General features: G+C 46.2%; 2 protein-coding genes across 4 annotated transcripts in view; one reads left to right on the top strand and one right to left on the bottom strand.

Moving 5' to 3' along the window:
* LOC125710191 (polypeptide N-acetylgalactosaminyltransferase 13-like) overlaps window positions 1-14,896 on the bottom strand; it is a 31,952-nt gene extending 17,056 nt beyond the window's left edge. The window contains exons 1-5 of one of the 3 annotated variants that reach the window (XM_048979625.1): window positions 14,529-14,896; window positions 9,229-9,514; window positions 1,675-1,843; window positions 1,325-1,491; window positions 323-530 (exon numbers count right to left, since the gene is read on the bottom strand). In XM_048979625.1, coding sequence (XP_048835582.1) covers window positions 323-530; window positions 1,325-1,491; window positions 1,675-1,843; window positions 9,229-9,370 — 686 coding nt within the window. In that variant the 5' untranslated portion in view covers window positions 9,371-9,514; window positions 14,529-14,896. The remainder of the gene's footprint in view (window positions 1-322; window positions 531-1,324; window positions 1,492-1,674; window positions 1,844-9,228; window positions 9,515-14,528) is intronic. The other 2 variants (XM_048979623.1, XM_048979624.1) reach the window with 2 other exon arrangements.
* A 4,174-nt stretch (window positions 14,897-19,070) lies between these two features.
* Window positions 19,071-20,149, top strand: LOC125710192 (protein reprimo A). The gene has a single exon (XM_048979626.1). The coding sequence runs from the start codon at window positions 19,262-19,264 to the stop codon at window positions 19,574-19,576; it is 315 nt and encodes a 104-aa protein (XP_048835583.1). The 5' UTR covers window positions 19,071-19,261; the 3' UTR covers window positions 19,577-20,149.
* Window positions 20,150-23,676: the final 3,527 nt, after the last annotated feature.

The raw sequence follows: 23,676 nt of genomic DNA, 5'->3' as shown, positions 1-23,676 counted from the left end.
CCGGACGTCCCTCTGCCTTCACACTGTCTAAGGCCACTGATGGACTCGTCATGCTGCTGAAAGCTGATCGAAGCGCTGAAGGGGACTGGAGGAATACAGATGACGAATGATGGAGGTGCAGAGGCGGAGTTAAGCTAGCATGTGCGGCACCTTTAACCCCCTGGCATAGCTGGTTTTTGCGTTCTGGATAAGCGTTGGCTAATAATCGCACCTTTCGGTTTACGATCTCGCCATAAACTGCCACGTAATCTTTTGCCTCTCTCGGCACTCCATGTGGACCAGCTCCCATCCGTCCAGGCAGGGCGGAGTAGCACCACCTCACCTGTCCTCTTTGATCCTGGCCAGCAGTGGCTCCAGCCAGCCGATGGTGCACTCGCAGTGGGCATCCAGGAAGGTGATCACCTGACCCCGTGCGGCCGCCGCCCCCCGCAGCCTGGCTCGAATCAGCCCGGACCGTTTCTCCATCCGTAGCACTCGCACCGGCACCTCCAGGGTCTGTACGTGCTGGTCCAGCTTCTCCTTCAGGAAGTCTGCCGGTAGCGAAATGGATCTCTCTGCCCGGGCCTTGCTGTGCCACGCCGAATGGCTGCATTTATAATACATTCCACCTTCTCCCCTGAACGACCCCCCCTTCCTCCCCCACCACTGTTTTCATCTCCTGGCATCAGATGAAGGCCACCAAGAAGCCTTAAGCTGCGTTTTTATGTAAACACGCTTTGCAGCGCAGGTGACAGTCATACCTATCGGCTGGCTATATTTCAATTTCCCTCACGGCCCGTTCACATTTCTGTGACTGCTTAATGTTAATTTAGTCCATCTAAATCTGCTTTGCTCATCCGTAGCTGAAGGTTGTTGAGAAATTGACACCCCCACAATCTGCCCCCAAACCCCCCCCCACCCACCCAAGGCCCCCACACGCTTCTCTGGATTGATTTTTTTTTGTCATACTCAGTATTTTACATGTTCTTGCATTTACAAAGCCGACATCTTTGGCTGATGTAAGGTTAGGTGCCTTATTCACGATGTGCAGAGCAGAAAGTGCTCGGGGTTTTGTTGTGACGCTCCCACTTTGGACAAGACTAGGCGTGACCTTGCTGAAAAATCAAGTATCGGGTGCTTACAGCACTGCAATAACAGCAACCCTCCTTAAAAGAGCCCCGGATGGGTTCCAGCTACAACACGACTTGTGAAATAGGATCAGGTTGCAGTGAGATAACCGCCACCTTCTTAGGCAGAACCGGATAAGACCGCACTGGAAGGATTCCTCAGCTATAAAGGGGGACTGAATGGAGAGGTATCTCTATAAGACGGAGCTGGGAAGTACCTCTCTCACTGGCGTCGTCCACCAGCAAGATCTCCAGGAGCAGGTGGCGTGGCGAGCGGTTGATGGCGCTGTGGACGGTCCGCAGCAGCGTGCTCCAGGCCTCGTTGTGGAACACTATGACAATGCTGGTGTTGGGCAGATCATCTGGGTGCACCTTCGTCTTGCAGCTGACAGGGGCCCAAATACTTGTAATGAGAACGTAACGTCACCTCGGCCGGTACAGAACCGAAACGCAGGGCCGCTGCTGGCAGCCGGGTCATATGAGGCCATCAGTTGCCATGGAAACAGAAGTGGAACTTCGGAGGACAGATCAGGGGCGACTCTCTGAACGGCGACAGCGTGGTCCTTACCCATCCAGTCTAACGTCCGGCAGACTCCTGTTGAGGGCGATCATGTCACTGGCCATAAGGTTAAACTGGTTGACTTTAAACATCTCCTTCATCTTCTCCTGATTCTCCTTGGGAACCACCACTGCCTTTCCCATCTCTCCTGGGCCTTCCTGTGTGCGCGACATGGCCGCTGCAATGCAAACATTAAGGGTTTATTCAGGATTATCCAGCTACACTCCCACAGACCAGGTGAAAAGTGCCAATGAATGGATTATTCCATGAGCTGTTCCTATGTTGTTCATAACACCGGAAATCTTCTGACGTTTCCTTGATCTTTACTTGGTCTTGCATCTGTTATCAATAACCACATATTCACACCCAGTCTTGTGAAGTACAGGACAAATATGAAATTATATCTTGCGGGAGTTTCACGTAACAGCTGCCAAAACTGCTAAAAGAGAATTCTTACATGAAGCAGAAGAGGTGAAATATCATTATTACAATCAAACACTCAAATTTGTAGGGTGTGCATTGAGTACTAGAATCATTTTTAGATGTGATGGGTCCAAAAGAATTTGTATTCCGAGTTAATTTCGGGCTGAGGGATCCTGGCGGAGGCATTTCTCACTCTGGCACGTCTGATCAATTTGTTACACAGAATGCTCTTCATACTTCATTTGCGAAGCCTTTTTCATGCTGGGGGGCTTGTTTTCGAGATGCAGGGACGGGGCAAGTCTGTCGGCTCGATTAATGTTGCCCCCGCTGATGAATGAGGCGGGAGTGTGGGAGGTCGACAGGAGGACAGCCGACAGACTCCTCACCCCCGAGAGACCCAGACCCCCCCCCCCCCGTCCCCTTCCTCGTCTGTTTGGGTCCGAGTACCACAAACACGTGCAGCTCACATCCCCCACCATACCAGCGGCCCACTTACTCCAGCATTAAACGTCCGTTAAATGACTGTGTCTCATTCCCATGAACACCCCCCACCCGTCTCCACGCCCTTTGGATGGTTTCTCCACATCGCCACCTACAGGCCGACGGCTGAAAAGTCGTGTGAATGTTGAGAATGGTGAAATAGCATTCTGGGTTCTTTCTGAGTCATACATTTGCGCATCATGTCAGAAAAGAGCATCAGTTCGAAAACAGAGATACATCCTGACTGACCTCCTGCTATTTGGAACTGATAATCACCAGACAGTGGTTTGGAAGTGACCGTATGAAGAAATGCAAGCTTAGTACAAAGAATTCAAGTTTGTAGGCCACTGACAGCATTAAAAGTCAAATACACACTGTATGGTCAAAAGTACTGGGACACCAGCCTGTCCATCATCTCACTCTGAATCAAAGGGTATTAATATGAAGTTGGTTAACCCTTAGCTGCTATAATAGCTGGTACTCTTCTGGGAAGGCTTTCATTAGATGCTGGGACATTGCTGGTGGCATTTGCTGCCATTCCGGTTGGGTTATGATGTTGGGTAATCAGGTCCCTGTCTGTGAGCTTGTCTGGCTGCCACTTTGCAACTTGCTCCCAGATGTTTCTACTTCACAGTCACTTCACTTGCTGCTGACCAGGGCAGCTCCAGCAGGACAGACACATGGAGAAGCGACTCGTTGGAAAGGTGTCCAGTGGAGTGCAGTGGTGTCCAGTGGAGTGCAGTGACGGTGCTGGGCTGACTAACCTCTTCTCTGTGACTCCCCCATTCTGCCCCATGGTTTGACGCTGCAGGTCGCATGGCTGTGTGCTTAATTATACACCTGTACTGCATGTCAGCAGTGGGTGTGGCTTATGGGGCCAGTTCCTCTAATTACTATGGGTGTTCCAATACTTTTGACAATAAGTACTTTTGACAATCAACAAGGAAAATAGATCTATTATCAAGGCAGATCTTGCTAAACTAGCAATAATGACACCCATCTCAGTAGGGGGCGCACTTTTAATGAAGATAACCTGCCCCTTAAACTTTACCAGCTCAAGCAAGGGCTGGGACATGCTGCCGTACCACAGGAAAAGGTGTTTGAAGTCTTCTGTTTATTCAGCCGTAGCTACAGAAAACTCTTCGGATAAAAGCAGAAGATCAGGAATATTTATCTAGCTGTTTTAATCCTGTGTCTGAAAATCTGGCGCTTAATCCATCCCATCTTGACAGATTGTAAATTCCTCGTTTCCCCCAAGTAGTGTGCTGCAATCAGGCCACAATAATTCCCTGAGTCTTGAAAGGAGTCCAGGTAGCTCCAATGCCGCCTGAGCAGAAAGACGCTCTTCACGTACTGAGAATCCTTATGAGGACTTCTAAGTAAGTGATTGAGGATCTGTATCCAGATCCAGCAGAGTAATGGAGAATCAAGCACCCGATTCAAAGACCTGTGTGAATGAGGAGAGACATTTGCATACCAATGAGCTATTATAAGCTAGCAATGCATTTCTATATTAGCAAAGTGAATAAACTGATAAGTGAATCGGAATTAGAACTGAATTACAGAAGCTCCTGTGCTGGTAAATGTGCATCAGGATCGGGGGTGTGGTTCTGATCCAGTTTGCACAAGCCTTATTTGGGCTTGCAAATTGGCCCCGGCCTGTCTGTGTGATAAGGGACCGCTGCTCAGATGAAGAGAGGCAGGTCATTTCTGATTCAATGTAAACCCTAAGCGTGTCTGACAGGCTGCGCTCACAGCATCGGCGCAGACATCAGGACGCTGGGAGCATGAAGAGCGTTGGAGGGGAATGTGCATCAGCATCCTACAAGCGGGGCTGCTGTTTTGATAAGCATGCCGCTGTGGGGGCCAGAGAGACTGCTCTTGGATTTAAAGGAGGGGGGCGGCGTAGAGGCACAGGGCTTAGAACTGAGGTCCGTAACCTCCAGGGTTCGTGATCCACATCTGGATCTGTGTATGCAAGGTTTTCATGTTCTTCCCAATGCAGTTAGATGAACTGCCATGTGTGTGTTTGTGTTTGTGTATTTTATGTGATAAAAACCTGTTACTTTGACATTGTGGGGACAGTTTTTCAATTCCTACAAGGGGAAACTGAATTTTATGAAAGTCTGTGACTGCAATCAAGAAATTAAAAATGTCAAAACCCTTGTATTTTGTTCGGTTATTTATGGTTAAGGTTATGGCTGGGTAGAGGTTAAGCTTGACATTACTGGGATAAGGGTTCTCCCCATAGAAATGAAAGTCCCCACAAAGATATAATTACAAAGCTGTGTGTGTGCGTGAGTGTGTGTATGTGTGAGTGTGTCTGTATGAGTTTGTGTGTGTGTGTGTGTGTGTGTATGTCTGTGTGTCTGTATGTGTATGTGTGTGTGTGCGTGTATTTGTGAGTTTGTGTGTGCGCATGTGTATGTGTGAGTGTGTGCACGTGTGTGTCTGTGTGCACGTGTGTGTCTGTGTGTGCGTATGTGTGTGTGTGTGTGTGTGTGTCTATGTGTCTGTATGTGTGTGTGTGTGTCTATGTGTCTGTATGTGTGTGTGTGTGTGTGTGTGTGTGTGTGTGTGTGAGAGTGTGTGTGTATGTGTGTGTGTGCACGTGTGTGTCTGTGTGTGTGTGTGTGTGCGTATGTGTGTGTCTATGTGTCTGTATGTGTGTGTGTGTGTGTGCGTATGTGTGTGTGTATGTGTATGTGTGTGTGTGTATGTGTATGTGTGTGTGTGTGTGTGTTTGTCTGTGTGTATGTGTGTTTGTGTCTATGTGTCTGTATGTGTGTGTGTTCCCCGTATCCCCTGCCTTCTGGCCTCTGCTGCCTGTAATGACCTTGAGGCTCATCATGAACTTGTACTGGATAAATGGTTGGAAAATTGATGCTTTAAAGGGGAATTTCAGTCCTGATAGTATCCATACTCCCTTTGTACAAAGTTCTTTTGCCCCAGCTATAAAGCACCCACCCTATAAAACACTTTAAAAAGGTTTTGCTAAGTTCTTAATTCAGTAGGAGTTCAGTATAGTACATCCGGCTCTTATCCAGCAGGCCTCCATCCGATCCACCGTTACACCGATCATCCGTTACCACGGCCAAGATTTAGTCACTAGGAGATACTAGCGATCTTTCACCGTGGACACTAATGGAGTTTAGCTGGCAGCTTCCTACAAGCTGCTCACATTCAGGTCACTCTAGCAGGACCTGAGCTACATGCAATTAACAACCTGCAGTGTCAAAATAATGAAGAGAGCACAACATGGAGAACAGCTAATGCGTCGAAGTCTGTGCTAATCTAAACCATAAAATAATTCATGTGAGGAGCCTCATGGAGAACTGCACATCCTACAGATCACGTAGTTACCCACATACTGTACACTATAGGGAAGTTATTTCATCATACACATTTGATTGACTTTGCAAATATCCACCAGCCACTCTCATCTAACTGTAGCTTCTTAATGCATGGATACTTCAGCATGGTCTATTGATCAGGTAGATCTGTTCAGTAACTTATGACAAAGAAGTCAACTCCTCCAAGAACCCAGTTAAGAGTTAAGCTGGGTCATCTCAGAAGACTCGCTGGAGGCCCCAGGATGAAGTTATTAACCATTATTCCACAAGAGACTACAATCAAGGCAGACAGACATGCTTCACACAGGAACAAGGCACGCGGTCACTGGTATGCCTAAGTATTCTACAAGATGGTTAACTGGAGCAAAACTTCAAAGAACAAAAGAGAAAGGCCTCTACTAAAGATTCAACCAGCAACCCAAAAATAACAGGTCTTTCCTGAACCCTTGTATCACCTGCCCGGACAGAGATGATGGGCTCGCAAAAGGAAGGATTTACAGAGGCAACCAGCCATCCAACCTCACAGCACAAGCTCATGCGTTGCATTTCCACCCTCAATATGAAGCTGTTTAGTTCCTTATTACCACAAAGAATGAGACTTTTGGCAAAACTTCAAAAAGGTCACTGTCAAGTGACTGCAGGAGTCCTACATGGCACAGCACACAGACAGTCGACCACCTAATCCAGTCTTTGCTGGGTAGACTTGCTACTTAGGGCTCATCTGCCAATCTAATTCCAGAAAGCTTAGAGAGACATATTTACACTCCACCGTGTCTCAGCACAGAAAGCCAGTCTCACTTGTCCTACGTTCAAACTTGGATTTAGGGGGTAAAAGTAAAATTGCGCATGTCAATGACTCTGTGCGACCCGGCGAAGGACCTGGAGAGATCGCCGTTAATGGAGAGCCCCAACATCCCAGTTGGTTCATTGGCTGACAGGTTTTATCGTCCACGCTAACCTTGAAAGCTGCTTATGTTACCATATGGCATCCTATTTACCGCAGATGGATGTGGGGGGGGAAGACCAGGGAATCGCACAAATCACTGACCTTCTTAACTGCTACTCACTTCCCTGATGGCAAGAGGGGCGTTATAAACAGCAACCCTGTGACCCTCCCGGACCAGTAGTGAGGATCGTCACTCAAGAAAAAACAAGTCTTCCAACCGCGAGGGCACGTGGCTGGGGACGCCCTGGACGAGAGGCCCGTCGATGGCAGGGAGTGACCACATGCACACAAACATAATCTGCCATTCAGAAACACCAGTTCATCTCATCGCATATTTATACATGTAAACTGCACGCACAGAGGGTGCTTCTCAATAAGCATAATGGACAGTTCCTTGTATTCTTGTGTACCTGTTTCACGTCATCTTCCATCGCTGAAGACCAGTTCCAATACTAACAACAGAAGTACAGAGGGTGGTATAAATCCCAGGATGTGATTCTTGCCGTACCCCAACTGTTAAAGATACATTGGTTGTATCCTCGGCAAACTAGACCAATTCCATGATTCATTGCACACCGAGTTTGTTTTTGGGAGGCAAGATCAAAAGGCCGCTCTTGCTAAAACCACAAGTACGATCTTTGCGTTCTTGGTATTGAGAAACACCAAAAGACTGGATGAAGTCAAAAAGGCAGTCAGTCAAATAAAGAGCCATGGAGGCTGCATTGCTACCTACAGCAACAATATGTATCACCTAATCCTATCGAATTGGGGCAAAAGAACTATAACTGCAGGGGATTTGAGTGACAGTATTCAAACGCTGGGGGGGGGGACTAACTCAGAGCGAAAATCTCAGAGGAGGGAGAAAGAACCGGAAAGTGACTGGAAAGTGACAGATCTGATTCCAACTCCTGACGTCAGCAGCACCGAGGCCGCAGGGAGAGAGAGCCCGACAGAGGCCGCAGGGGGAGAGAGCCCGACAGAGGCCGCAGGGGGAGAGAGCCCGACAGAGGCCGCAGGGGGAGAGCCCGACAGAGGCCGCACGGGGAGAGCCCGACCGAGGCCGCAGGGAGAGAGAGCCCGACCGAGGCCGCAGGGAGAGAGAGCCCGACCGAGGCCGCAGGGAGAGAGAGCCCGACCGAGGCCGCAGGGAGAGAGAGCCCGACCGAGGCCGCAGGGAGAGAGAGCCCGACCGAGGCCGCAGGGAGAGAGAGCCCGACCGAGGCCGCAGGGAGAGAGAGCCCGACAGAGGCCGCAGGGAGAGAGAGCCCGACAGAGGCCGCAGGGAGAGAGAGCCCGACAGAGGCCGCAGGGAGAGAGAGCCCGACAGAGGCCGCAGGGAGAGAGAGCCCGACAGAGGCCGCAGGGAGAGAGAGCCCGACCGAGGCCGCAGGGAGAGAGCCCGACCGAGGCCGCAGGGAGAGAGCCCGACCGAGGCCGCAGGGAGAGAGCCCGACAGAGGCCGCAGGGAGAGAGCCCGACTGAGGCAGCAGAGGGAGAGCCCGACAGAGGCCGCAGAGAGAGCCCGACCGTGTTCCCAGGCAGCATGTCACGAGTCTCAGGCAGACATGTTCCCTGTCCTTCAGATCAACAGGATGATACAGCAGCAACATCAAAGCCGGCTTGGACAGACTCGGCTTGTCTCAAAATCCTAAGCAGAATGTGTATTTCGACATGCCACGGCCCACAAGAACCACAAAGTCATTTCAACAAAGCCGATGTGTCACAAAAATGGAAGACTACGACTCCCAGCATGCTCTGGGGGCAGCATGATACAGGCGAGGCAAACCAAAGGAAAGGCAAACATGAATCTACGGAGTTACCTAAGGGTTCCATGTCAGGGAGGGCACTTTGAGCTAGGACAGGATTTCAATCAAGAGGACTCAGATTTCACGCATGTGTCACTAATGTTATTGTGAACTGAACTATTCAGATGAACACAGGACGCTTTCAGATTTAATGTTGTTTGTAAAAGATAAAGTAGCTCAAAGTGTCCTTCTTGACATGGATTAGGTGGGAACCTCAGTTGTAAAAGTGTAATAGCTCTTAGCCAAGTTACAAGGAGGTGTTTTCCTACTTGGTCAGTACCATGGTCACATGCCCCACTGTGGTTTAAAACAAGGCTGTTTACATTTCGGTCCACTGTCCAGTAACACCTGGAAGACCAAATAATGGCCCTTGATATGGAAACCAGACATTCATTGCACATACATTGCGAGTTCATATAAATGACTTATATTGCGGTTTCTTAACGTTTTTTTTCATGCTGATCTTGTTGAAAGATTGCTGGTGGTCTGGGCATGGAATTTTCAAGTTTTTACCATAAACCCAAGGTAAAAGTCACGGGCGTGTAACCCCACTGACCTCGCAGGGCTGGCAGCAGGGAGCGGTCCTTGTGTTCGTCACATTTGTTGCACTCGCTGAAGTAGAGCAGCAGCAGCACATCCACCAGCACCCACGCCAGCGAGGTGGTCAGCACCACCTTGCAGTAGACCAGCCGACGCATGGCTTGGCAGCCTATTGGGGGGGGGGGGGTCAGTGCTGACCCGCCCGGAGAAGAGGGCAGGCTCCAGAGGAGGCGTGTTGCGGAGATAACGTTGGCAGCTGCGGCAGGGCTGTGCAGCTTGAGGATCTCAGGAACATCATCGCCCTAGAGTGGACGATGGGGAAAAAAGCAGGTATGGATGGAAGCAAATCATGTACAGATCAACAGAGCCCCCAAGAAGCAACCAGAGAACTCACTGAACGCAGATATTCAAGCTTTTAGACTGAATAAAAATATTTATATCTGCTTTAGCCCACATAGTAGCAGCTCTGGATGACAGCTAGTGATGGCAGAGATGAGGCTTTGAAAGGCACACGGCTGGTCAGATTACTGTGCGTGGTTAATCACTGTCTAGGGCAAGTTAAACCTGCAGGTCACTGACATCGTACGATAATCCCACCCAATGACCGCTTGCTTTTCCTGGCCTCATTTCCCTCGCTGCCGGAGACAGCGGCGACGGCCGTTTCTGTGAAGCGGCTCGTCACTCCTGCCCACGGTGTTCTGCGCGGTGCCGTTCCCTGCCTTCGGGTTCAATAAGATGCGTCAGCCCCGCCAGGGCTGGTGAACTCCTGCAGGACCCGGCCCGATTCTCCTGGGGAGAGCGCATACGCCTTCCGCCCTACGCGCCGCGCCGAATTAGCGAAAGAAAGCCGAGGGAGGCCAGTGAGTCACTGCCTGCTGCAGACACACCTTGATAAAGACGAAGCCCCAAAGGAGCGGGATATGCCTCTGAAATGTCCATTAACATAAAACACACTGTCCCTCTATGACCGATTTAAAATGATAAACCTCTCAAGGAGCTTTATGGTTTCCAGTACAATGTTTATTCCTGAGAGCTTTTATGAGACCAATTAGAAAAAGGAATGAAAGGGTTGACAGGTAATAAACAGTCCAATGAATTTATTGTCCTGCATCTCTCAATTAGTAAAACTGCTTCTCTCATGTGACAGACAGCCTCTGCTGATCAATAGCACATATTAGCAGTCGCAGGATGTTAAAAAACTGTTAGAAGATGATGGGAACAAAAGTATAAAATGAGTGACACCTCTAGGGCGTCGGGAACAGCCTGCTGTGATGTGCCGGTCCGGTTCTCGCGGAAGCTACTGTCCCTGAAGCCGGTAGGCAAACCAAAGCTGAAGCTTTAGGTTAAAGATTAAGGCAGTACAGGTTTATAGTGTCCCTGACAGGAGATAAATTATACTAACGAGCTCAGCTACCAGATGACTATAAAGTTTCTGTGGACGCCTAGTGTCTGGTCTCCAAACAACCAAGACCCAGGAGATAAAGGGGACTTAAGAGGCCCAGATGCTTTTCCCCACCCCCTCCTCCCCCACGTCTTTCCAGAACTGCTCCTCCTTAAATCTTAAATATGTCCGAAGCTCCTCATAGAGGTGTAAGGCAGCTTCCTCTCTTTATCACTCTCCCCCAGTGTGCATCCTGCTTCTCACTCTGTTTTCCGCTGCCAGTCATGCTGGCCTCTCTCTCTCTCTCTTAAAAAAATACAGCAAGATAAAAATTAGGCCCAACAGCCACCACTGAGCACTGAGCACTTGAGGATTCCCTTGTGGACCAGTACGTACTGAGAGCTGTATAAACACATCTGCTCACCAACAACAAATGCATCTCAACGAGACATTTATGAGACCAGTGGCCAGTACTACAAAGCGGGTGTACTGGCTTATCGGGGTAACTTGTCGGATTTAAGGTACCACAGTTTAAATGGACTTCATATTTGTTCACTTACATTTTGCCCAGACTACCTTAAATCTGACGTTACCCTGATAAACCAGTAACCCCACTTCTTAGTACAAGCCACTGGTAGTAATCAGTTCATACTCACAGATCCCCCCACCCCACACTACGCCTCCTCCATGGAGTGAGATACTGTCTGAAAGCCACTGAGAAAATTGGGCTCTGTTCGCTTTGATGAGCCTGTACAGAGTCCTCCCTGAGAGATATTCATGCCTCTGATATCTCCATCGAGAAGAGGCCATCACAGGAGCATGATGGAGAAGATGGAGAGCAGGCCATCACAGGAGCACGATGGAGAAGAGGCCATCACAGGAGCATGATGGAGGAGAGACCATCACAGGCGCACGATGGAGAAGATGGAGAACAGGCCATCACAGGAGCACGATGGAAAAGAGGCCATCACAGGAGCACAATGGAGAAGATGGAGAAGAGGCCATCACAGGAGCACGATGGAGAAGAGGCCATCACAGGAGCATGATGGAGAAGATGGAGAACAGGCCATCACAGGAGCACGATGGAGAAGATGGAGAAGAGGCCATCGCAGGAGCACGATGGAGAAGATGGAGAAGAGGCCATCGCAGGAGCACGATGGAGAAGATGGAGAACAGGCCATCGCAGGAGCACGATGGAGAAGAGGCCATCACAGGAGCATGATGCAGAAGATGGAGAACAGGCCATCACAGGAGCACGATGGAGAACAGGCCATCACAGGAGCACGATGGAGAAGATGGAGAACAGGCCATCACAGGAGCACGATGGAGAACAGGCCATCACAGGAGCACGATGGAGAAGATGGAGAACAGGCCATCACAGGAGCACGATGGAGAACAGGCCATCACAGGAGCACGATGGAGAAGATGGAGAACAGGCCATCACAGGAGCACGATGGAGAACAGGCCATCACAGGAGCACGATGGAGAACAGGCCATCACAGGAGCACGATGGAGAAGAGGCCATCACAGGAGCACGATGGAGAACAGGCCATCACAGGTGCACGATGGAGAACAGGCCATCACAGGTGCACGATGGAGAAGAGGCCATCACAGGTGCACGATGGAGAAGAGGCCATCACAGGTGCACGATGGAGAAGAGGCCATCACAGGAGCACGGTGGGGAAGATGGAGAAGAGGCCATCGCGGGCAGGTGGCCGGGGCCCCCAAAGCCACCCAGCTACCTGCAGTGTGATCTGCACCAGTTTGGTTACCACCAGACCTGCTGGTGGAGTCTCCTGAGAAGGACTAAACAAAACCACCTGCAAGATTGGAGACCATCCACTTACTACTACCCTGCACTAAAGCACTGGATCTTAAATCATTTCTAAAGCACATTTCACACAACGGCAGTGGAACAAAGTGCTGTACAATCGAAATAACACACACCCATTTCCTGTACAACTACTGTAACAATGCAGAGTTAATGGCCAAAGAATTGTGTGGTTTAAGATGGGCTCTAAACGTATATAAACGTAACGTTGGGGCAGCGGGATATGCAGAGGGAGCGATTACTGCAAACACACAATTTCCTGTGTGCCTGGATTTCAGGACCACAAGGAAAGACTGACCAGCAGATCTTATTAAACAGCCAAATTAAAGCCAGATTAAAAAAAATACAAATTATTATATAAAGTTATCCGTCTTGTTCATACGCAACAGCACAGGCTATTGAAAAGGCTGTAATAGTGTCAGAAACAGACATTTTCTGTAGCCAAGGTAATTAATAACAAGCTACGAAGTATTCTGTATAAGATCACTGGAACAGTAATGAAATTCTGTGCAAATCCATCTTTTGCAGAGTCAGTGCTGTAACAATATGCTTCTGCCCAGAGTGATGTGGAATTTCCCAGATCAACAGAAAAACACACAGATGATGGCAGAAAGGAACAAAACTAGGCATTTAATCTTTTGGTACCTCTGAGCTGGGTATCCCTAGCAACAGGAATACCGAGTGCTTAATTGGGAATGATGTGTCCCAGTCAGTTCATGGGGCAAGCTGGCAGGACACAACTGTTACACCCTGGACTTGGCACTAAAAAACTGCAGGTTCAGATTTGATTATTGATGGATAAGGCTGATATTAGAGTACTGTAAAAGATGCCTGAGATCGAATTAGTGTCAGTCCTTCGAGCTGCCCTGGATAACTGTGAAGCGACTGAAATACGTCATGCAATGGAGCGATGAATAAGATGGAGAACGACGGCGGGATGCTGCCCACTCGCAGGCTTTTAATTCCCCGTCAGACCGATCCAGGGCCATCACTTCTCCAGTTTCCCCACCGTTACCGCTGCGGGAAGCTTGCGAGTCTCATCGACTTGTTTTAGGAGTCTGAACCGGTCAAGGGAATTACGCCAGTGTGTCCGCTATAGTGTCACTGAATTATAGTGTTAATAAGAGCGGACACGATTTCAAAATGAACTTCAAGAAATCCTTGACTTTTTTGACTAGCGTTAATTTCCCCTCTTGTTTCACAAATGATCACCACGTTTGGTTACAGTTTTCTCATACAGTAACTGCACTTCACCCACCCCTTTAATGTTATCTCCACCATTAAGATATTACGGACTGCAGGTAAACATGCCTGCAATGTGGAATTTAATAACTTCTCCGGATGAATGAGGGAGCAATGTTTAAACCAGAAGAAACATGAGTGCGATTTTGCCCTTTTTGCTTGTATCCGCTAGTAATTAAACCATGAAAGGTGCATAATCATGAAGTCAGTCTGCCTGTCATCCAACTGAGCGCAACGCAGTCTTCGATAAGGCCTGATTCTCACTGCCGAATACCAAAATCTCAACGCCAGTAATAAGACCGACATTATAAAAAAAAAGCCGAATAAACTATGCACAGACAAATGCACGTTGGCAGAAAAGCCCCTCCGGTCCAAACTTAAAGCTGCAGGATACAATGGCGCTCCGACAGCGTTGTCATGACTTTTAATACCTATGAAATAATACGGTTACTCGTGAACCCGGAGACATTCGACATCAAATTTACTAACACTAAGCCAACGCAAACATCAAAACCTGTAAATAATAATGCAGGCAATCCCCACTAAACATGCACTGCCGCTAACTCCCGTCTATACAACCGTACAATTTATAATACCGCTTATAGAGTTACACTAGGATTCAGGACTCGCTTAACAGGATATTTGAGAAACACGGTGATGAATTACTGTACCGTCTTCCGATTGCATACGTTTAAATTCAATAAACTATAAATGACGGAATTTACAACGAATGCAACCAAAAAACCGTAAACACATCAAATTAGATGCGTCTGCTATACTAACGGGTATACAGCGGTGGATATACTGTTTCATTTCAGAAGCGAATAAAAAGCATGCTGTTAACAGAAGCTGGTGGAAACACCTTACAGTCCGTCTTCTCTTCTGTAAAGCGGTGTGTGATCGATGTTGCCTGTGCAGTCTGGAGTGGAGGCAATTTTTGCCTTGACGTCCCCCTTGATTTCTGATGGAATTGAACTAGAAGCCGGAGACATGCCCTCCTGTGCTCCGAAAGCAGCTCATCTGTACGCCTTCTCCGGCGCTTTATTGGTTTCCACCTTTGCCAATCAATGCCTCACCAGAGCAGAACTGGCGTCTGGTAAATGTATTTGTTTCTAAATTATGATGCGTCCTTAAACTCAGTGATCCATTGAAATATGTGGGTACGTCTAAGATGCGTCCAGTCTACTGGTACAGTATACTTCCATCTTTTGCAGAATTAGGGACTCGCTATCTAAATGGCGATTTCCTTCCGAAGTTTATTCCAAGTAGCTGTCAGGAAAAAAAAACACATCTGTCCTTTTTCTGTACATCTACAGACCGGTTCATTTCGAGTTGACATGAATAGTGCGATTCCTGGGGTCCTCCGGGAATTTTTTTCAGTCATCTGTGTTCAGATAGTAGAATGACATCTCTGACTGGCCAAATGGCGAGATTTGCATATTAGGGAAGGTCATTGAGCCCACCAGCACTAGCCTACTTCAAAACACAAACCAAAGAAATACTTTCGGTACATGCATGAAAGAAAGTTATAGAATACCGAAAAATATGCATAGAAATCGCCTTATGCCCCAACTTGCATGGCTTCAAATGAATCCATCAGTTAAATATTTCATTCGAGCTACCCCAGTAAATAAGACAGCTATTATCCGATTATTTCCTTTTGAATTTAATTCATTATGGGATTAAAATACAACAATCCATAGATCAGTCGACTAACCCCTTATCCCGGTCAGGGCTGTGATTAATACACAAAATTGTGTCACTGAAACAGCAATTGCTTCTACGTCAGCCGTACGTCAGCGTGTTCGTATGGATGTTTTATTAGTGGTGATTTAATACCCACTGAGGGAATAATGACCCCAATGCTTGCTCTGGTGACTGGGTTAGCAGGTTACGGCTTTAATTATTCACTGTGGGCAGAGATGGCGCTTAGCCATATCAGCCACCAGGGGGCAGAAGGCACATATTTCCTATCCTACCATGCCGATCAAAAAGGTAGTAAAACTGAGGTCAGACGCACGAATATTTACGGCAGGCAGCCACTTAATAAAATATCGGATTTGAATCCCCAAACCCGCTCCCGGAATTGTTTTATTACGAATCAGACATCTAGTAAAATTACCCCACCTCGTACTTCTGCCCCCCGGTTGGCGGAATCCATGGATGAGACCCCCCAACGTAAGCAAAATTCCAGAGGTCCCTCTGCCAGGCGGCAATAAATATAAAGAGTTACCCACCATGAAATATATTTCTGCCTACTTGCTTGATACACCCGTACAGCTATCGTGCAGATATCCACCAATAAGTCATGCCTGGGTGTTTTAATGAGACACCAACTTGTACATCCTACTGAAATATCACTTCTGATGAGTCAGGTAAAAAAAGATGACACCTTTCTGACAGTTGTGGGGAACTCGAGCCAGACTTTTCAAAAACATGGGCAGATAGTGGCCGAAACAGCAAAGAAAATCCATTCTGATTCATCAACTATGGCTAATCCCAGAACTGAGTTCTTCTTTAGATTTGCTGCTAAGTGTATCTGACATGTATCCGTTCTCTCATATGAAGGAATAAAACACCAGCAGACCGTCCCTGTTTTCTATCAATCACAATGTCTTAGCACTATGCACCTTCATAGCCTTTATCCTGTTAACCTGATATGACATTTTTATTAGGCAGCATCTAAAATTTCTCTCTTGCAATGAATGAGAATTTAAATTGCAGTCTGCGGCTTAATGTAGCTAGAGTACATGTTCAGGTGTAACATAGACATGATGTTCTTACACACCTTCAAATGGACAATGGGAAATACAATATTCCTATTAAGTACGAATATCCGTTCATTTTTACTTGAGAAGTACAGGCTGAGTCCGTTCATTTGTGTGGTTTATCTTCCAAAAAAAATCACCTTCCCGACTGCCAACGGTATTTTTTAGTGGGCACACGAGTGCCCCCTTCAGGCCGTCTGGGACGTGACCGAACCCCAAGCTCCGGATTCATTCTGATAAGAAATTCTTCTGCCCTATGCCCCAAAGCTATAGGGCTTTTATCATAAATAATACAGAAATTCAAACTAAACATTTAATTCTCAGCAACACCTATGTTAGGCCCCATCGAAATTTCAGTCTTTACTTTTTAACAATACATCCCAGTGTGTTTTTAGATTTAAGTTTAAAGATTTTTTTAAACTTCCTATTACCGTAGTCGTATACATCAATGACCCTGACATCACGAATTACTCACAAAGCTATAATGTGCTTTCTGTCCTTCACGCCAGCATCTACTGCTGTGTGAGAACAAATGGATGATTGTCAGATTTTATAAATACCGTCACATTTTTCATATATAATTTTTAAATGAATCATTAATTACATAATTCTTCCATGTTGCCAGAAGTGAATATAACATGCATTTGCATGCACATCATGAAGCAAAACTTGGAGTTAGCTGACCAGCAGCTGTTGTCAACACCCAGACACTGAATAATGTTAATTTATTTATTTAGCAGAACCTTTTGTCCAAGGGGACTTAAAAGTGAGGAAAGACTGGAATCCGAGCACAGGGTCAGTTAGTATCCAGTGATTAAAGATTAAAGACTTGCTCAAAAGTGGTGATATGATTCCACTGCCAGTCACGGGATTACAACCCATAACCTTCTGGACACATACAGAGACCCTTAACCCACTGAGGAACACATCACCCCATGTGACATATAGAAAGATTAGTATGCTAGTCGTTTAAAAACATTTGCAAAGGGCAGTGTGTGGCACAGCGGGCTAAACCTCTGTGCCTGTGATCGAAAGGTTGACGTTTACCCCCTTAAGCAAGGCCCCTAACCCCCAGCTTGATGGGCGTTGTGGTTGCCCTTCACTACAAAGCTTCCTCTTACTTATATACTGTGTGTGTCTGTGTGTCCCCACAAGAGATCAATGACGTGTCGCTTTTATAAAGTTTCCATAACCAACATAAACTGCATTTTTGCATAAACAACGGCCAAAGTGTTGTTGTTTTCTTACTGGAATAAGTTGCAGCAGAAATGGAATAATCTAGATCCACGTAGAACAAATTTGACATAAAATACCTAAATACATAAATAGTTAAAGACTTCACTTTAACCATAATGTGTTATATTAAGCAAAAACTGTCCGCGACATCCACGAGGAAGGAGCATAAATCACTAACATGCAGTTTCTGAAATAAAAAGGTGTCAATAAGAAGAAACGATATGGTCCTATACGAACAATAGCACCGCTATGAAACGTTTTGTCCACCAGATGTCAGTAGAGCATTATTAATCGGCGCTGTGAAGTCGCCGAGTTCTGGGCGTGTGTAGATGGCTTTTCTTCAGGACGTCTTGCTTTCAGGTCCCCCAATGACACGCTCATTTTCGTGATCTTTAGATCAGCTGTGTATATATTTTCTTCAATAATGTATATTCAGCAAAATTGCATCAGTGTTTAGTCGCTTATGACCACCACCTTTTTGGGTGTTTTTTGCCGGGAGTAAAATTTATAAATATAGGATACAATCACCTCTCCCAATTCGCGAATCTGACATTCGACGTTTCGGTTATTCGCGACTTGGCCGTGAACAATTTGGAGGTTGCCTAAAGATGGCAGGAACCTGCCAGGTTACATAAGCCAAAATATATAAACAGGCCTACTGAAAATGATTTGGATCGCATAAAACTGCATAATATATCAGTGGGTCAATTAGTGTAATGTAATATTTGTTAGTGTAATCGCATAGGCCTACGATATCTTTATTTAAAAGAAATTTTAATAGCGGGTTCAAAACGTAGCGCTCCCAGTGCATACAGTAGTAACTTTGCACATACAGGGGCATCAATTAGAGGATTTATAAAAAGGTCTAGATGGGAAACATATTGACAATCAAAGTGTACAGTGCAGTACTGCTTGTTTGTAAAGTGGTAATAAATAGACTTTATGTTATCGTGCAGGTTAGCTGGTTGTTATGGGCTGAGGTTGGGGGGCGGGACAAGTATTATTCGCAAATTTTCACATTAGCGGGGATATTCCGCACCTAAAGTGACGGGGGTGTTCCTTTTAACTTATTTAGTTTCCAACGTCAGAAATAACAATTTTGTTCAATAAGACAAACAGTCAACTGTATTATGTTTTATATTATTTTAAAGTTAAATTTACTACTATGCATGAAAATGAATTTTAAATGATCGTTTCAGTATTTGATTTATTTTGGCTTTCTAAAATGTACATTTTTTTAATTTTACAAAAATGAGCAGCCTGAAGACAATCGAAGGGACTGGGGTTTCGCGCACTGCTTTGCCCTGAGAGGGGCGCTGTTCACACGGACCCGGCGTGTCTGCAAACGTGATGCAGGCTCCTCCCAGCCGAAATGGTTTCACCCAGCCAGGTATATAGCCACGAGTTGCCTGGGATGATGCCAAAGTTGGCCGTACACGCTGTACCGCACGAAGTAAGAAACATCCATCGCTTATGTTTCAGTTGATGATTCGCTGCAGTTCAGCCAATATTAGAATGTGGATTTCATGAGTTTTTTTTTAAAGTACGTACCCACCTGTTTCTGTCTTCGGCTTCATGAAAGTGGGCAGAGATGAATTCTACTGCGTTCAATGAAACGGACACTGGACTGTTTTCCAACAGAAGCGACGGGATTTTCAAGTGCTGTAACTTCTCATCTGTAGTGACCGATGACGGCTTTGTTGCAGCTGCACCAGATGAGCGAAGTCTCTTCATCATGAGGGTTGTTCAAATCGCTGTCATGTGCGTCCTCTCCCTGACGGTGGTCTTCGGCATCTTCTTCCTGGGATGCAACTTACTAATAAAATCGGAGGGAATGATCAACTTTCTGGTAACGGACAGGAGACCATCCAAAGAGGTTGAGGCTGTCATAGTGGGTGCGTATTAGCTCACGCTACTTCTGGATCCCGGGACCGAGTGCCGACCCAGCTTGGCGATCCAGTGAGGAAACCGACGGCACCTGGGATCCCGTGTGAAATGCTGACTTTGACAGAAAACCCTGGAACCTGAGTATCGGCGAGATCGGACGCTTTGAGATACTAATTGGAAGTTATTTTCATGGGATTCATTTTTCTTTTTTTTTCTCATGACTAAACCTTATCTATTGAGAATGTTATACGGTTCAACGGACAAAAGCTCAGAAATGAAATTACAGCTGTTATGAGAACAATTGAAATCGTTCGAAACCTCAAATAATTTGACTTAAGTTTCTCTTTAATGTTCACTAAAACGCTGATTCATACTGATGTTTTTTCCCCATTTAGGTGTCCTAAATGTTGAAACGTGGTTAATTTTTCTCGCATTTTCATTAATATGCAAGGACAACGTTTCCTTCGATTTAAGCGTGGCACAGGTTCAGCAACTACGGCCTTTGTTACTAATAATATATTATTGCACGGATGATGAAATGTAATGAAGTTATGTACCCTGTCGCTTTTTAATAAATGCATATTAGAATTCAGTTTAAATCTTTTTTATTATTATTAATTAACTTTTGCAGCGATTGCATCAGCGGAAACCACCGTCAATGCATTTATTGTTGATGTTTTTAATCGATGTAATTAAATTAAATCACACGAGGGGATGTCATTAAAGTTTCATATTGTGTTTTAAAATAATGAACAATTTGCACAAATTGTTAATTTGGAAACTGACAATGTTATTTGTTTTAAATACTATCATGGTTAAAACTGACGATGCTTCCACGACTTAATTACCAGTGACATTTCAGCTCATATTTATGGGCGCTTACGGTTTTCGCAACTCAAACGGTATTGTATGTTCAAGACAGTGGTTAAATATATAACAAAAGCTGTCATATATTTGCAACATTCCCAAAGATGTACATGTTCTTTTGTTGGGGGTATTTCATTCCATCTCCCTGCTAATAAGTCTATAGGCTCCGTCACCCCGCCCCTACACTTCGGGCGTGTTTATCCATCTTCTATTGAACGGCCTTGTTCTTTTAACCGCACGCGTTCACCCAGCAGCAGCGGAGACACGAGAAAACTGGCGCACAGCAAGCGGGAGACCGATCTAAAATGTCACCACGGTTGTATTCAAATGCCATCTAAGTCAGATCATTGCTAATCACCTTATTTTCCAAATGGCTGAAGCATGTTTTGGAAAGTTGGGCCCGGCACTCGTTGATTTTGATAGAAATTTCATGCTTTTTGAAGCCGCGAAAAGCCCATCCAGTTGAGCAGTCTTGTGGCTAATTGACACACGGTTTTCTGAGGACCACCTATCATGCTCGAGACTTGCGGCCAGCCGACGGGATGCGAGTGACGAGACGACTTAAAATACCGACCACGTTATGCCAAATGTATTGCTTTAGGACACCACGACAATGCAGCCCTTAGATTCCATCTATGAACATTTAAATAATTACCAAAATTAGAAATTTGTTGCTATAAGGTATACGTTCATCTTTCCGTGCAATGCAAAATATGTTACTCTGAAGATTTTCTAGCGTCCACTGAATATTTCCTTTTCGTACTCGGTCCGCTCTTGCAAACTTTTTTCTTGCAGACTTTTTTCTCTGCTGGTCTGTCCCTCACTTTCTGCTGTCTACATTTAGCGGGCTCCAACATAGGCTAATCCTCCAAAATAACTAAGTATGGGCCATGTATGGTAGATATTATGCGCTGCCCACAGATCCCCGTTCCAACAAACTCGCGAAACCTGCCATTTCGCAGCAATGTGACACTTTCACACGGCAGCTGAAACTCCAAGTATGACAAGGACGCTGGCAATTACTGATCGCAACCGAGAAGACACGCGGGCAGTGTCACTGCCACAACCCTCAGTGGGAAGGATCACTGAGCACAGGTGTTACCTTGTCATAATTAACACAGCAATAATAATTTAATCAAGCCGAAATAGTTATTTGATTAATTTCAGCAGACTCATAATTAGAATTTATACGGCAAGTATTGCTTGGATCTTTGGTTATTGAACAAAATTACTGCCCAGTTTAGGATTGACTGTCGTTTGGGTATCACAGCGTTGAGTAGTTACCCAGGCACAATCCCAAATTTAAGATGAGATTTTACTGTTATTGTTACAAGACCTGCTATTTGAAATATGGATCACTAAATTTATATGTGTTAATAGGAGTAAAATGGAGAAGCACGCCAAGTCCCGTCAAACAAATTAACAATTATATATTTCCGTTTGTGGGCAAATAACTATAATGTTCATGGAAAATAAAAATGTTGGAAAAATTCAATCGTTTTTTTTTTTTAAAAAAAAATACTATTTGTTCCAAGTTCCGTTGTATCATTTTAGCAAATCTTAGTGTCGTGGCGAGTATGTGGTTGCTTTAATAAAGGAGCTCCGTCTTTATTCAGCAGCGGCGTGGAGGCAGTGACAGCAGCTGGCTGTCCTGTGGGGGTGACGAGAGGGTCTTTCTGGCCAGTGCTGGACCTCAAAGTCAGAACCTCTGTAGGACCGCCAGCCAGTGCCCTAGCTGTCTCTTGGGATCACAGAAGCTCCACAGAGACCCTCGTTATGGGCGTCCATGTAGATGATGAAGGGGAGTTATGGGTTAGTGTTCTCCAGCACTGGCGCCTGGACGAGTGCAGCTCTCATGGGGGCTTCGGACCACAGTGGAGTGGTTTGGAGGGCTGGCACTATCTGATATGAACTGTAGGGAACATGAGGGACGTCCTCACCGTTGACTACATGAATCAGGAACTCCGTCTTGAACTGCGAGACGGAGAACTTCCAGGGGTTGAATCGCAAGTCAGTATCGTGGATGACAGGGAACATGGTGCGCAAGTTGCTGATCACTGGTCAACGTGGGTGAGCACATTGCCCAGGTGGATGCTGCCTCAGCTCCGTGAGACTTTCTGCATCATCCTTTTGAATGTGGCTAGGACATTACATATGGCCAAAGCCAGACCCTGAGCAATGGGGAATGCAGTCTTGGGTTGGGTATTTGGGCCCAGTTGGACCTGTCAGTATCACTTTGGAGGTTTATGGAGCTGAACTACATTGATCAGGTTATGTGATTTAGTGCATCATCAGTGCCTTCCCTGAACCAGGACTTCCTGTGCAGCCTTTGCACTATTGCACTGCTGAATGACACCTGCTGCCACCATCTTCTGGATCTTCTGCACCATCTCAGGGTGCCGAGCAGCTGAATGTGCTGATGGTGTTTATGCCGTAATAAAGGCACGGGGGGGGCGATTCTTCCCTCATGGCTCGGCAAAATTGTGGGTGACCCCACCATGCGCAATTGAAGAGATCTCTGAACTAGAGAGTCGCTCTCCCCTCTCTGCCAAGTCACCAGTCCCTCCTTGTGGTCTCTTCCAGCAGCAGGTGGACCACGTGGGGAAGCCTTTGGTGTAGGTATGGCTCCAGGAGACTGTTTTGCTGTAGAGTTTGTAATTATATCTTTGTGGGGACTCTATTCATTTCTATGGGCAAAACCCTAATCCCAACTATGACAACCTTAACCATAACCCAGCCCTAACCTTAACCATAAGTAACCAAACAAAATATGAGATTTTTGGCATTTCTAGTTTTTCGATTGCATTCGCCAGATCTTTGTGAGGACCTGAAAAATGGTTCCCACAAAGGCAAAATTACAGGGTATTTATTACATTGTGGGGTCATTGGGTCCCCACAATGTAACATATATCTGGAAACACACACACAAACACAAACACACGCACACACATACACAGACCATGGTAAGACGTCCGACACATTAAACTACAGATCAGACGTACTAGTGGCGCGTTACAAGGCACGCCGGTAGCCTGAATAATGAAGTCCTCGCTGACCCACCCCGCGGCGTCCCGCTATTGAGTATTCCGTAATTAGTTTTTAATGCAGTGATGCCACTGCGACCATATTTTTCCGACAGAATGTGATAAATTGGTGTGTTTTTGCAACTCCCGAGGCCTGTATTAAATGAAGTTTCAGGATTGCAGGGTTTTGACAGAGTAGCACAAGTCAGACTATTTATAACAGCACTGA

This window comes from Brienomyrus brachyistius, chromosome 16 (genome assembly GCF_023856365.1).
Source record: "Brienomyrus brachyistius isolate T26 chromosome 16, BBRACH_0.4, whole genome shotgun sequence".
NCBI classification, from domain to species: Eukaryota; Metazoa; Chordata; class Actinopteri; order Osteoglossiformes; family Mormyridae; genus Brienomyrus; species Brienomyrus brachyistius.
This window is presented reverse-complemented; position numbering and strand designations above follow the sequence as displayed.